General features: G+C 46.2%; 1 protein-coding gene across 1 annotated transcript in view; it reads right to left on the reverse strand.

Annotated features, from left to right (window-relative positions):
* Positions 1-12574, reverse strand: part of PIBF1 (progesterone immunomodulatory binding factor 1) — a 797165-nt gene that overhangs the window by 685615 nt on the left and 98976 nt on the right. The window contains exons 5-6 of the mRNA XM_086933412.1: positions 10569-10688; positions 7776-7909 (exon numbers count right to left, since the gene is read on the reverse strand). Coding sequence (XP_086789538.1) covers positions 7776-7909; positions 10569-10688 — 254 coding nt within the window. The remainder of the gene's footprint in view (positions 1-7775; positions 7910-10568; positions 10689-12574) is intronic.

Below are 12574 nucleotides of genomic sequence, written 5' to 3' on the forward strand. Positions count from 1 at the left end.
CAAAAATCATCACGATAATCCACAACCTGTAAACGAAAATCAGAGTTATCCATCAAACTTTATTCAAAACCACTTGCTGTCCTCAGGGGCTGGTGGGTGGGTCAAAATTGGCTCTTCGTTCCGTCTCGAGCTCACGTGCAGCGAGGAGGTGCAGCTTCAGAGCACAGGAACAAGAGGATGCTTTCTGGTCTTGCTTCTCCTTTTATCCGTCTTCAGGGCGGGCGTAAACCCGCCCCTGCCTGCCCCAAGGGCGTGGCCAGCTGCGTCAGTGTCTAGGCCAACCCACTCTAGGGCGGGAAAAGGGGCGCCCCGGCTACGCCGCTTCGGGCATACCAGCCGAGACTCGCCTCCCGCCCAAGATGGCTTCCCGGGGGGATCGTGGTACTCCGCCATACGTTCGGGGGGACCGAGTGGTCGCCCCTTTCCATATGGCTGAGATACCCGCCACCCCCTCTCAACACAATCCCCAAGGATGGGAAACCGGAAACAGTTCTGAAGTTTTTGGAAGACGGGAGGGAGTGACCCTCCCGGCCGTATTTATTAAAATATGAAACAAAATTAAAACATTAAATCAACAGTTTCATATTATGTACAATTTCATTACCACATTGCGATGTTTGGCTAACCTTAACAGATTCTCTAATACAAAGGTTCTCCTAGCCGAACTAACATCCTACAAAACATTTACTTGAAATTTTGAAATTGTACATCCTAACGTTTAAGGGCCAACGGCAAGGTCGTAACCGGTGTCCAGATCCCTAACCCAGAAATATCGCCCTCACTTGTGAGGGGCGGCACAGAGGCGTACCTCAAGTGCAACTACCAATTTCCCTTGACTTGACGGGGGCCCCAATAAAACTCGACGCCACTTAAAGGTCGTACGAGGACTCGTGTGGGTATCTAGAAGGTAGCGTAGACCCCCCCCCCAAACCCCACACAACTTACCACATCTGCCGTCGCAGACGTCCTGGCCCCGGGAAATTCCCCAGGAGGGGACTGTAACCCCTCCTACCCAGGAAGGGGCCTTGACCGCCTTTCCTTTCCTTTCGGCGACCCATCCTTAGAAGGGACCGCCTCCCCGTTGAGGGGCCAATGGCCACCTCCCCCAAGCGCTCCCATCCGTGCTGGGTGACGCCCACTCATAGGGATCTTCCAATTAGTGCTCACCGATCATGACCTTACCGCCACAGGCCGGATAGTTGACCGGCTATCCGGACCCCCCACAAAACTCCTACCTAAAGGTCATGTTATAACGTCTTTAGCCATGCTAAGAAGTCTCCTATGAGTAACTCATTCCCCACCCGAGACAAATGCACACCATCCCCCAAATACATACTGTCATCATCAATACACCCATGCGAAATAGAATGCAGTGTCTTGGAACGGAACAACCTACTCACTTTGTTATTAATCTTTCTAACAGAATGATTCAAAGCAGGAACAGAAAAAGCCCCCCGCCACACTTTTCGTGGGATCATATGGGACCACGCAATTGTGCACCCTGGAACTCTCCTCGCTAACCAACTTACAGTGGAAAGCATCGCCTCAAGAAGAAGTCGTCTACCAGTGGTGACCAAATCATTGCCCCCAAGATGTACTATGACTACAGACGGCGGTGACCTCGTCCGCCCTAGCAAACCCTCGAAAAATGATCGAAACTGGTCAATACAGAGACCGCCTCTTCCGTAGAAGGACACCCTGTACCCGTATTCCCCAGCCACGTGAATCATGTCACCTGCCTTGAATACGTTCGCGGCACGCCTCACGTATGAGAGTCATACACGACCCACACCTCCTTTTTCACAGCCGGTGATGTCTGACCGCTGGCCCGATGTTGGGTCGACTGCATAGTCCGCCCCGCCTCGTAGGCTTGCGCAACTGAAAACCAAACAAAAACAAGAAGCGTGAGTACATCATTACAGCTTCACAACATGTGCAACCGCACATACCTTTTATAACAATTGGAGGACCAACGCCCCACCCGTTTTACTTGTTCCACATTCAGACCCCTGGCTGTAGCCTCTGTAGCAGCCCCTATCCGAAAGGAATGGGTCCCAAACTCGCCCGGGTTCAAGCCCGCAGCGGCAATCGACATCGCAAGCACCCGCTGAAACTGAAACTTTGTCAGTGGGGTGGCGTCAGCGTGTCTCAACAAGGTCCCCCCCCATGATGCCACCCTTTGTGCTAAATAATCTTCTAAACACTTTACCGGGCACATGGAGGACCCGGGAATCCTGCGTATGATTACGCAGTCACCCATCCCACTTTGATCGGTCTTGGACCTGACAAATGAGACCGTCATTGTCTCCCCTCTGATCTGAACGTGCTCCTGGCACAGTCCTCCTGTCACATCCTGCTTGTTCCTCGCCACTAGTTCGCTTACCCGCATAGCCCCATGAAATGCCAGCGTAAAAGCGGCTCGGAATAACACTGTCTCAAAGTGAGATGAACAGGTAGCAGGGAGTCTGAATAATAACTGGGCCAGCCTATCCAAACCTATCGGGCGCCTGTCGTCTACTCTGCGACCCTCAAGGCGTTGCCACCCACGTAGCGCTTTCCGTACAACGAAAGACGCTGTCGGGTCCTGGACCCCATGAGCCCTAGCAACAAAGGAAATGGCAGCCCGATGCCTCTGAGCCGTGGCCACCGATTTCCCAGCCAGATGTAAAGACATCAGAAAGTTCACTACCCATTCCTCCTGGCCCCAAAGCTCCTCGCTATCAGTCCCCAAAAAGGCTAAATAGGACCGGAACGCCCCTTCATATGCCTTCCTCGTCCTGGGTGCTAAACTCTCTCCCACGAGGTTACGAAGTTCGGGGCACCGAGAGACCAGAGAGCTTCGGGAAAGAGTGCCGGCTCCGGGTCCGCTGTGGGAAGAAAACCCCAGAAAGCCTGCATACGAAAATGAGACAGTGCATCAGCCGCCTGGTTCATTACCCCCGGGACATGTCTTGCTTTGAATAGCACATTCAATTGCATACACAGTAAAACAATTTCCTTGAGCAGTCTCAAAATCCATTTGCATCGTGCTGCCTGGCTATTGATACACTCGACTACGGTCATATTGTCAGACCAGAATACCACAGAGTGATCTTTGAACCCTTCGGGCCAAGTTCTCAGGGCCACCAAAATGGGGAAAAGTTCCAGGAAAGCAATGTTACTTGTCAGTCCACTGTCATGCCACCATGCCGGCCACTTTTGTGGCGACCATCTTGTGCCGAAAATGGCACCAAAACCTATGCTCCCTGCCGAATCTGTCCACAGCCCCAGCTCCTCAGAGGACACGGCCGGTTTGTTCCAGACGACTCGACCATTGAAATCCGCCAGAAATGCCAACCAAATGCGCATGTCCTGGCGGACCTCTGCCGAGAGCCTTGTGCGATGATGGCCCTCCTTCAGTCCGACCATGGCTTGAGCAATCGAACGGGAAAAGGGGCGGGCCATTGGTATAACTCTCAGGGCAAAATTCAACTGACCCACTAACTGCTGTAATTGATGCAGCTTGACCTTAGATCCACTTATACACATTTGCAGGGATGCCCTGAACTTTGACACTTTGTCACCTGGTAAACGAAAACAACCTTCTCCGGAGTCTAACTCGATCCCCAGAAACTCGAGGCAAGTGGAAGGACCCACAGTCTTACCTGGTGCCAATGGCACGCCAAACTGATTCATTAAGACACAAAATTCAGCCAAAGCCTGCCCACATTCTGGATCCCCGGCTGCCCCCAGGAACAAAAAATCATCGAGGTAATGCATCACATGTTGGAAACCCGTCTTCTTTGTGAAGACCCATTGTAGAAAACTACTGAATTTTTCGAAATAGGCACAAGATATAGAGCACCCCATCGGCATACACCTATCCATGTAATAACGACCCTGAAACCTGAAACCTAGGAGACGCTGATCGTCTGGATGTACCGGGAGCAACCGGAACGCTGACTCGATATCAGATTTTGCCATCAGCGCCCCGGGCCCCAGGCGATTTAAAATGGCTACGGCGTCATCGAAGGATGCGTACCGCACCGAACACACTTCCGGGTCTATCGCTTCGTTTACGGAAAGACCACGTGGGGCTGATAAATTATGTATCAGGCGAAACTCACCCGGGTCCTTCTTGGGGACCACCCCTAACGGAGAACAAACAAAGTTAGCAACCGGGGGTACACTAAACGGACCGGCGACTCGACCTCGAGTAACCTCCTTCCGGATCTTATCCTGTACCACGGTCGTATGCTGCAAGACCGATAGCTGATTTTTACATTTCTCTACACCTTGAAAGTCCCCCACTGGGATGCGGAAACCATATGAAAACCCGTTCCGCAACACCCCAGCAGAAGTACGATCCGGGTATTCGCTGAGCCAGGGAATCATCGCCAAGGTATCAATCGGGGTAGGTAAAGGCGCCCCTCGGACTATGTTAGACCTGTTTGGCGCCTCCTCTACCCCCGTTATCACCCGTTTTGGCTCTGCACGTGGACTCAGGATGGGATGATTGCCCACACCCACTACATTCGTGTCTAAATTTGCACGACCCCTGGGGCCTAGTACATTTACCCCTGTTGAAGTTCCAACAAACCCCCCTTTTTCCTGTATTGCCGGCAGGCCTCGAGTAATTGTCGGTACCCGCCCCTGATCGAAAGGGCGTCCCGGCATACTGGCGGGAGGATTCACCAACGTTACTCCCTACTAATGGCAATTTCAACATACCAGTATCCTCCATTTTTGACCATGACACAGAATCATAACAATCCCAAGTTAAGTTTTTATCATGTTCTTTAGCCTTTCTAAAAAGATCATAGCAGAACCAATGATTACCCTCGTGTGATACCGAGTACCCCATGATTCGTGACTGATAAATCGGCAATTCAGGTAGCAAATCGGGCCGTCGTTCCCCCAAAATCGATGTAAAAACCCCCCACGCTTTGCCCCAATTGCCAATGTTTTCATTTACCTTAAAGGCGGCCATCTTTGCGCGCCAAACGCTCGGATGCATGAGGTCCTTCTGGCCCTTAACATGCTCCATCTCATAGTGATCAGTAAGCAACGAGAAGATGTTTACATACTCCCCTGCCCATATCTTCTCTTTAATAGCCAAAGGGACATGCTGACCCAACTTTTCCCTACGAGAGGGTGCTGACTCATCCCTCGCAATCGGCAATGGCCGCTTACCTGAACCGGACGCTGCCTCTGCGACTGAACCCGTCCCCTGTGGCTTCTCTACTGCTGCAGCCGGCGTGGACACCTTCGCTGCTTCCCGTGTCTCACGCAGTTGCTTCATCAGCACCTGCGCGTCGACAGCCGTGGCGCCCTCGCTACCTTTACCCAACCACGCTGCTAATTGTGCTGCCAGCTCGGGCGGCATATCTTCCCCGGACACGGGGGTGACCACAACGGGAATCGGATTCCCTTCCTCTGGCACGGGAGTGGGTGCCTCGAGCGGGGTACTGGGACCTGGGATGTCTCCCCCAGCTGCTCCCCTCCTGGGCCTCTTGTTTTTCCCTCCCGGGGCTGCTCCCGCCAAAGGACGTTTCGGGCCCCCTTCCTCGTCTTTATCCCTTCGCCTCTTTAGGTCGGACACCTCTTTCATGAGAACGCGCAGCATCTGGTCGGTAGTCATGCGCTTTCCCGCCTTCTTCGGCATTCTCCAACAGAGTATCTGAAAAACAAACAAGAACGATTACCACGCTCAAAATTGGCTCTTCGTTCCGTCTCGAGCTCACGTGCAGCGAGGAGGTGCAGCTTCAGAGCACAGGAACAAGAGGATGCTTTCTGGTCTTGCTTCTCCTTTTATCCGTCTTCAGGGCGGGCGTAAACCCGCCCCTGCCTGCCCCAAGGGCGTGGCCAGCTGCGTCAGTGTCTAGGCCAACCCACTCTAGGGCGGGAAAAGGCGCGCCCCGGCTACGCCGCTTCGGGCATACCAGCCGAGACTCGCCTCCCGCCCAAGATGGCTTCCCGGGGGGATCGTGGTACTCCGCCATACGTTCGGGGGGACCGAGTGGTCGCCCCTTTCCAATTGTATTCTTTTCAACCTTACCTGAGCTGAACCCGTTTCTTCCTTGGAAAGTCTACCGATTCTACAAACATTCATCAGAGATGGTGAAAAGGCACCTTTGTCACTCTTGCTACGTTGTGTCCTAGATTTTGGAATTCTTTCAGGGAGCAATAAAACTGATTAATGGGGAACTCAGTGGTGACCTTGAGGCAAGCAGGCAGTCAGACCTTTGGCAAGCAATTTTGTGAAGCTTGCGAGATTTGGCAGCAGAGAGAGGCTTCAATGGCAACTTCAGGAGGGGACAACAAATTGTCGTTGCATAGTGGCACCAGTAGAGTAAACTTGCCGTTGACAGAGTACACAATGACATTGAAAACTGTGCCACCATTTTGCCTGCCTGGCCCACTGTATTGTGGCTTGGGATTTTATGCCCTGGGTTTAGTTTAAACATTTATCGATTTGTGAGAGGAGCTGGAAGGCTCCATAACTCTAGACCCATAGATGTAGCTTGACCACTTACTATTTTTGGGTGAAATTTCTAAATGTGGTTATTGTTTTATTCATTCAACTAAAAGGAGTATTTTGCCAAATGGAGAACCAAATAATTAAAAATGTATCAAATGACATGCAAAATTAAGTCAGGATCACAAACTTCCAAGTAAGACAGAAGAAACGAAATCCCTTGGAGTTTCAGACATGAAGGTTTAAGTTTGAGAGGAAATAGTAGGGAGGGCTGTTCCGTTGTTTGTGGGCAAGTAAATTTATTTTTGGAAGCGAGGTTCGGCACAGGAGAGGGCTGAAAACTGGACTGGACTGGGCTGGGCTGAGAGGCAGAACGCTGCTCACTAGATGGAGTATAGGCAAAGACAACAGAAAAAGAGCATGGTCAAGAACATGAGCACCCTTTAAACTGGTACAGCAAATAAAAAAAGTTGAGTGTAAGGGGAGAGAGAGAGAGAGAGAGAGAGAGAGAGAGAGAGAATAGTTTTCACCGTCTTTAGATGTTTCCCTATAACAGAACATAAAACATTATCTCTCTTTTGAGACATTATTAAGTAAAAGGTGGTGCATATTTCATAATTTACAACATCAAGAGTATGAAAATACACAGTCTACATTTGGCTGTTGATCAATAAGGTACTTCTTGCCATAGCATTTACACTCTGAAAAAAGATATTTAATCTACATTGGATGCTGAGCAATGACTGAATCTCAAAATACAGACTCTTCCGAGTGTACAGACACTGCTTGCCGTGTCAGGCATCACAGCTGAGTATAACGGCAGGAACTTTTCTCCAAACTTTAAAATACATTTCTCCAAGTGTCGGGAACAACAAGCTTTAGCTCATAATGACATTTGTTGTTTGCTTTTACAAATGTACTGGACAATGTTGAGTTCAGTAAGAGCTTACACGGGGGTCTTACAGGATGAGGGGACTATTAGCAGTGGAGCTGATGCAGCCCCACTTTGACATACATCCTCACCTTACATAGATGATTCACATACAGACCAAATGAGGTGGGTTAGCTGCATACTAAAGACCATAATCTATGCTACTATGCAGGATAACAATGGCAATTTTTTTTTCAAAGTATGTAAAACTATGAATATTCCAATGCTTAAGATTTCAATGACACTTCAAGACAAAGAATGTTGTTACGCAATATGTTATTTCCACAATAACAATGACTGTTTAACATAAATTTTGTGACCTCATTTGCAAACATTAATTTAACAGAATATGATGGGATATAGTACAGACCATGTAACTATGCATACCTTTTGACTTTATCGTAGTTTTCTTGTTTGTAGTCACCTCGTTTAATTAACTGCTTTGTGTCTGCCAATTCCAATGTTAATCGCTGACATCTAATTTCCAGGTCTGAACGACTTTTTCTTTCATCTTCATAACCCTAAAGCAAAATTCACTATGTTAACAATGTTTTCAAAGAAAAAAAGAATAATTTAGATAACGAACACTGTAGCTGCTATGTTTCACATCTTTAAACTGAATAACAGCGATCTAAACTAGTGATAATAAACATGTGGTCCAAGGACCTCTGGAGGTCTGAGTAGTCTACTCAGGGGTCCATGACTGTGTAGAAAATTGAATATTATTAACAGATTAAAAAAGTGTATAGAAATAACCAAAATCGAAAACGTATTTTTTTTAAACATTCTGTAAATGTGAAGGAATTTGACACTGAAGGATAAAAATTAAGTTGGTATCCTCCGATTGATTCGTGGGCATCAAACAGAATATAGTATAGACAAGTGGTTACCTTAATAGAATTTAGAAAAACTCCAACCTCCCCATTAAAATTATTTTGATACTGATTTGTGAATTAAAACATATTTAATCACCTGTGTATTGTATTATGGTTCAAATCATCGACATTGCAGGTCCCAAACTCCCAATGATGGCCCAATGGAGGTCGCCAGAATCTAATATTTATTCGCCTGGGGTCCCCAGATTCCAGCATTGACTAACTGGGGTTCCACAGATGCCAAAATGTTAAGAACCAGTTAGCTAAAACATTCCACTCCATGTTACTCTTTTTGATGTGGCTCCCTCACGTCATTTTTGGAGAAATAGCAATATACAATGGAGCAGTCTATTTTTACTGTAAAGTTCAAGGTAAAAATAAGGAAGAAAGTCTGTTATTGTGGTTTAGAGAAGGGTTTCCTGTGGACTACCCACACTAGCTTCAGAATTGCCCCTTGCACTGCAAAGGCAGCCTTGTCCAGCAGTCAGTCTTTCATTAGAAGAGAATCAAATGTAAGTTAAACCACAAGACTTCTTCAGTCATTTCTCTGTCTTTTTCAGAAGAGTAGAGATAGGACTATCGGTTTGTAGAAAGATAAAGCTTTTTTCTGCAGTGGGCCTAAGACATGACAGCTTTCTCACAGTGGTGCATTAGTCAGTGCTGACAGCAGCATCAATTGTGCTTCCGATGTGAGAAAATTTAACCATTTCTTTAAATTGAGACTACTTAAGAAACTGTTCCAGACCAAACATGTGGAAAGGTGGGGACACACACGAAGACCATGTGTGTGTCTCAGCAACTGGGCAATACAGTAGCACAAAAACAATACAAGAGGGTCTGAGGGAAAATTTAAAGTCTAGTAAAGATTCAGTCCCCTTACCTCTAATACTTTTGAACAACAATATGAACCTACCAGACTAGCAAGAACCCTTAGATATTCATCTTAAGGTTACCACAGCTCATGCAGATGCTGTACATGCAACAAAATCTCAGAAAGCGAAGGAAAAACCAATAGTGCTCAGAATCACTTTAGGATTAATGGTACCCCATCACTACATAATCATGTGCCCAGTGTCATCATCTGGGTTCCATACACAACTCTCTAATGCTTCTCTTAACAATCAGAGACAGCAATATTCGAGAGTTGTATCCTTTTACATGATTCTTAAAGAAGGAAAGACAATACATGTGATAGAGTAATAAAGAGTTATTTATCAGGGTATCGTTAAAGTGCAGTGCAAAAGAAAAGTGATAAAAGTGTGTTAAAAAGGATAAACCATAGAGACGGTGTATTATCCTATAGTTCAATGTCTCTTATGTTTTCCTACTAAAATATGTGAAATAAGGGTGAAAACAAATACAAAAAATAAAGCAGTTAGAAATTAATCACTGCTTTCCTGGTCGACATGTTTCAGCCGTGTGGAGAAAAATTCTCTGTGGCTTTCTTAAGGACCGACAAATATTTGTTGTCACTGCAAAAAAACGCTATTTGTACTAGTGTTCTTCTCTTGAAGTTAGCATGATTGTTGTGCTGCATCATTGCCATTCAAGAGGTAAACCTCACCTCACTCGGCACCAGCTCGTGTGAGTTAGAGGCCCCGCCCTATCCGTCGGTATTGGGCGAGGCCTCTAACTCACACGATAACGATACCCTGATAAATAACTCTTTATTACTCAATCACATGTATTGTCTTTCCTTCTTTAAGAATCATATAGAAGGATACAACTCTCGAATATTGCGGTCTCTGATTGTTAAGAGAAGCATTAGATTAGAGAGTTGTGTATGGAACCCAGATGATGACACTGGGCACATGATTGTGTAGTGATGGGGTACCATTAATCCTAAAGTGATTATGAGCACTCTTGGTTTTTCCTTCACTTTCTGAGATTTTGTTGCATGTACAGCATCTGCATGAGCTGTGGTAACAATACAGTAGCACGACAGCTCTGATCAGATGAGCTAATCTCACATGGATGAGAAAAAAACAAGTTTAAGATGGGAACACAGACGCTTCTTTTGGTCACTAGGACATATTCCTGGTACTGGTCTGCACAATACAATAGACGATAAAAACAATGAAAAAACGACTGCTTAAACCCATTTTATACTAGTGTAAAGCATATGCTTGGTTTTCTTTTTTAAATTCAAGGTGCACATGCTGTTCCCCGGCACAGCGCTTTACTGATACTGAGCTTTCCGGGTTTCCCACTATTTCAGAAAACATGCTTTTTTAACATAGGAAATACAAACTATAACAAGAGTTAGTTTTTACAAGAATTCAATCCATTTAGGGGCTTTACAAACCTCCATCAGACTCTTGAGTTGACGTTTACAATCACTTAATTCTTCTGACTGGTTTTGGTTTTTCAACTTAAGGTCATGAAGTTGATTTCGTAACGGGTGCACCGCTTCGAAGAATCGAATCTACAATAAGGAATATAGAATATGGTTACATTAAAGAAGAAACGTGGAGTACATTCAATAACTATTCAGAACGATCTTCGATTTCAGCTAAAACGTTTTCCGAAGGTCTGCAATTTAAGTCAGATTTAAGGAGCATTTAGAGGCTAAGATTTCTGAAGCTAAAGAACACACTTTCCTCAGGTACAATTATTAAATGAATGGCCATTTAAAAACATATTTAATAGAAATACAGCTCTGCTCATAGAGTCAATAATTCCCTGTTATGCAGTGTGCTTGCACTTTAAGGCCTGCTGTGAATGTTTGCACGAGGGTCTTCATCTGAGCTTCGGCAGCAGACCCCATGGTGAAGTGACGTTGAAAGGTTAAAGGCGACGCTTCTTCAGTTATCCAAGACTCCTCTTCACTAGGACTCTTCCTAAAGACCTACCCGCCGCCCCCATTTGGACTGGTTAGGGCACATGGTCTACATGCAAGTTGTTTTAAGGTGCTCCTAGGCTCCAGTGCTCCGTTTTCTCAATGCTACTTGACCTGTAAATCTGATCGCAGCCTCCATTATTACCAATGGTACTCCAAGACCATTTAATTGAACCTACTGTTCGTGCATTGTGCCATCAGACCTTGCACTATGGTTGTCAATACCCACCATATGTGTAACCTGAATTTTCTGTCTGGGTGCAGTGACTGCTAAGTACCTTTGCCCTCCATCCCACACATAACCATGCCTCTCAGAATGTATCCTAAAATACTAATACCGCCAGAAAAAAAAGCTAATTTACTGAGTAACGTTTAATCAAAATAAGGTACCTTCAATCTTTTCTAAGGAGACTAGCTTTAATTTAATTTACAGCAAACCTGCTCTCTAATAGAACTTTCAAGCCAACTGCCCCCCCAACACCACCAGCCAACACGCCCTACCTATCTCCCCCACCAGCCCCCTTAGGCATCATGCACCTCTAAAATCCTGTATCACAAAAAGTTAACCAGCTCTGCACTCCTCATTCCATGAAAATGCTGATCTGGCCATCTCCCTGTTAAACAGTAGTAACATTAGGGTTTAGGATTTTGAAGATAACCTGAAAATATTTAACTTGCATTGGCCAATTCCTTTCCTTTGTACTGATCCTTTCATGCACCCTTCCTTTCGCACCCTTCCTCTTCTACATAATCATTTTCTGCAGCTCTCTTAATCTCAATAACTTCATCAAATCGCACTCTGCACCTTAACACCACTTCTTAGGATCGGGCTGCTGCAGCCTCTACCGTCCCTAGCAACATTATCCCCAACGCTCTAACCACTACTTCTATTAAGTCCTTATCCTCCTCCTGTCAGTCACATGAAGTTATCTTTGAGCTGAAAACCCCATCATACTACCTTGCGACCTCCAGTCACCACTACAGTTTGACAATTTAGCTCAACCAGCTCCTCTCAAACATGCTCCTACTGCACACTTCCACATCACAATGGGATAATATACCCCTCCCACCCCCTATGGGATCGGAGCCAGTGCTCCGCGCATCTTCTACAGAAATCTCTGCAACAAGGTGCCCAGATATGAAGCAACAGTCCACTGACCTGGTTTAGCCATGTAAGCCTCAGACACAGACAACAATAATCTACATTCATCTATGACCAGGCGCCAAACATCATGGGCCCATCATATGACAGTTGCTGGCATTGTGCTCTGTGCCTAGAAGATAGCAAGATCCATCTCCTTACAGATGTCTGATGTCTCCTCTAGTCTTTATGTCAATACACAGGATTGACTCCAATAGCTCCCAGTGAACGGCTCTACCCTTTACCTTCACACCATACACTTATTCTCAGCAATCTTATTTCGATTTGTCTCAGCTCACAGACGTTCAAGCCTTTCATTCAGCGAGGAGAT

This window comes from Lissotriton vulgaris, chromosome 8 (genome assembly GCF_964263255.1).
Source record: "Lissotriton vulgaris chromosome 8, aLisVul1.2, whole genome shotgun sequence".
NCBI classification, from domain to species: Eukaryota; Metazoa; Chordata; class Amphibia; order Caudata; family Salamandridae; genus Lissotriton; species Lissotriton vulgaris.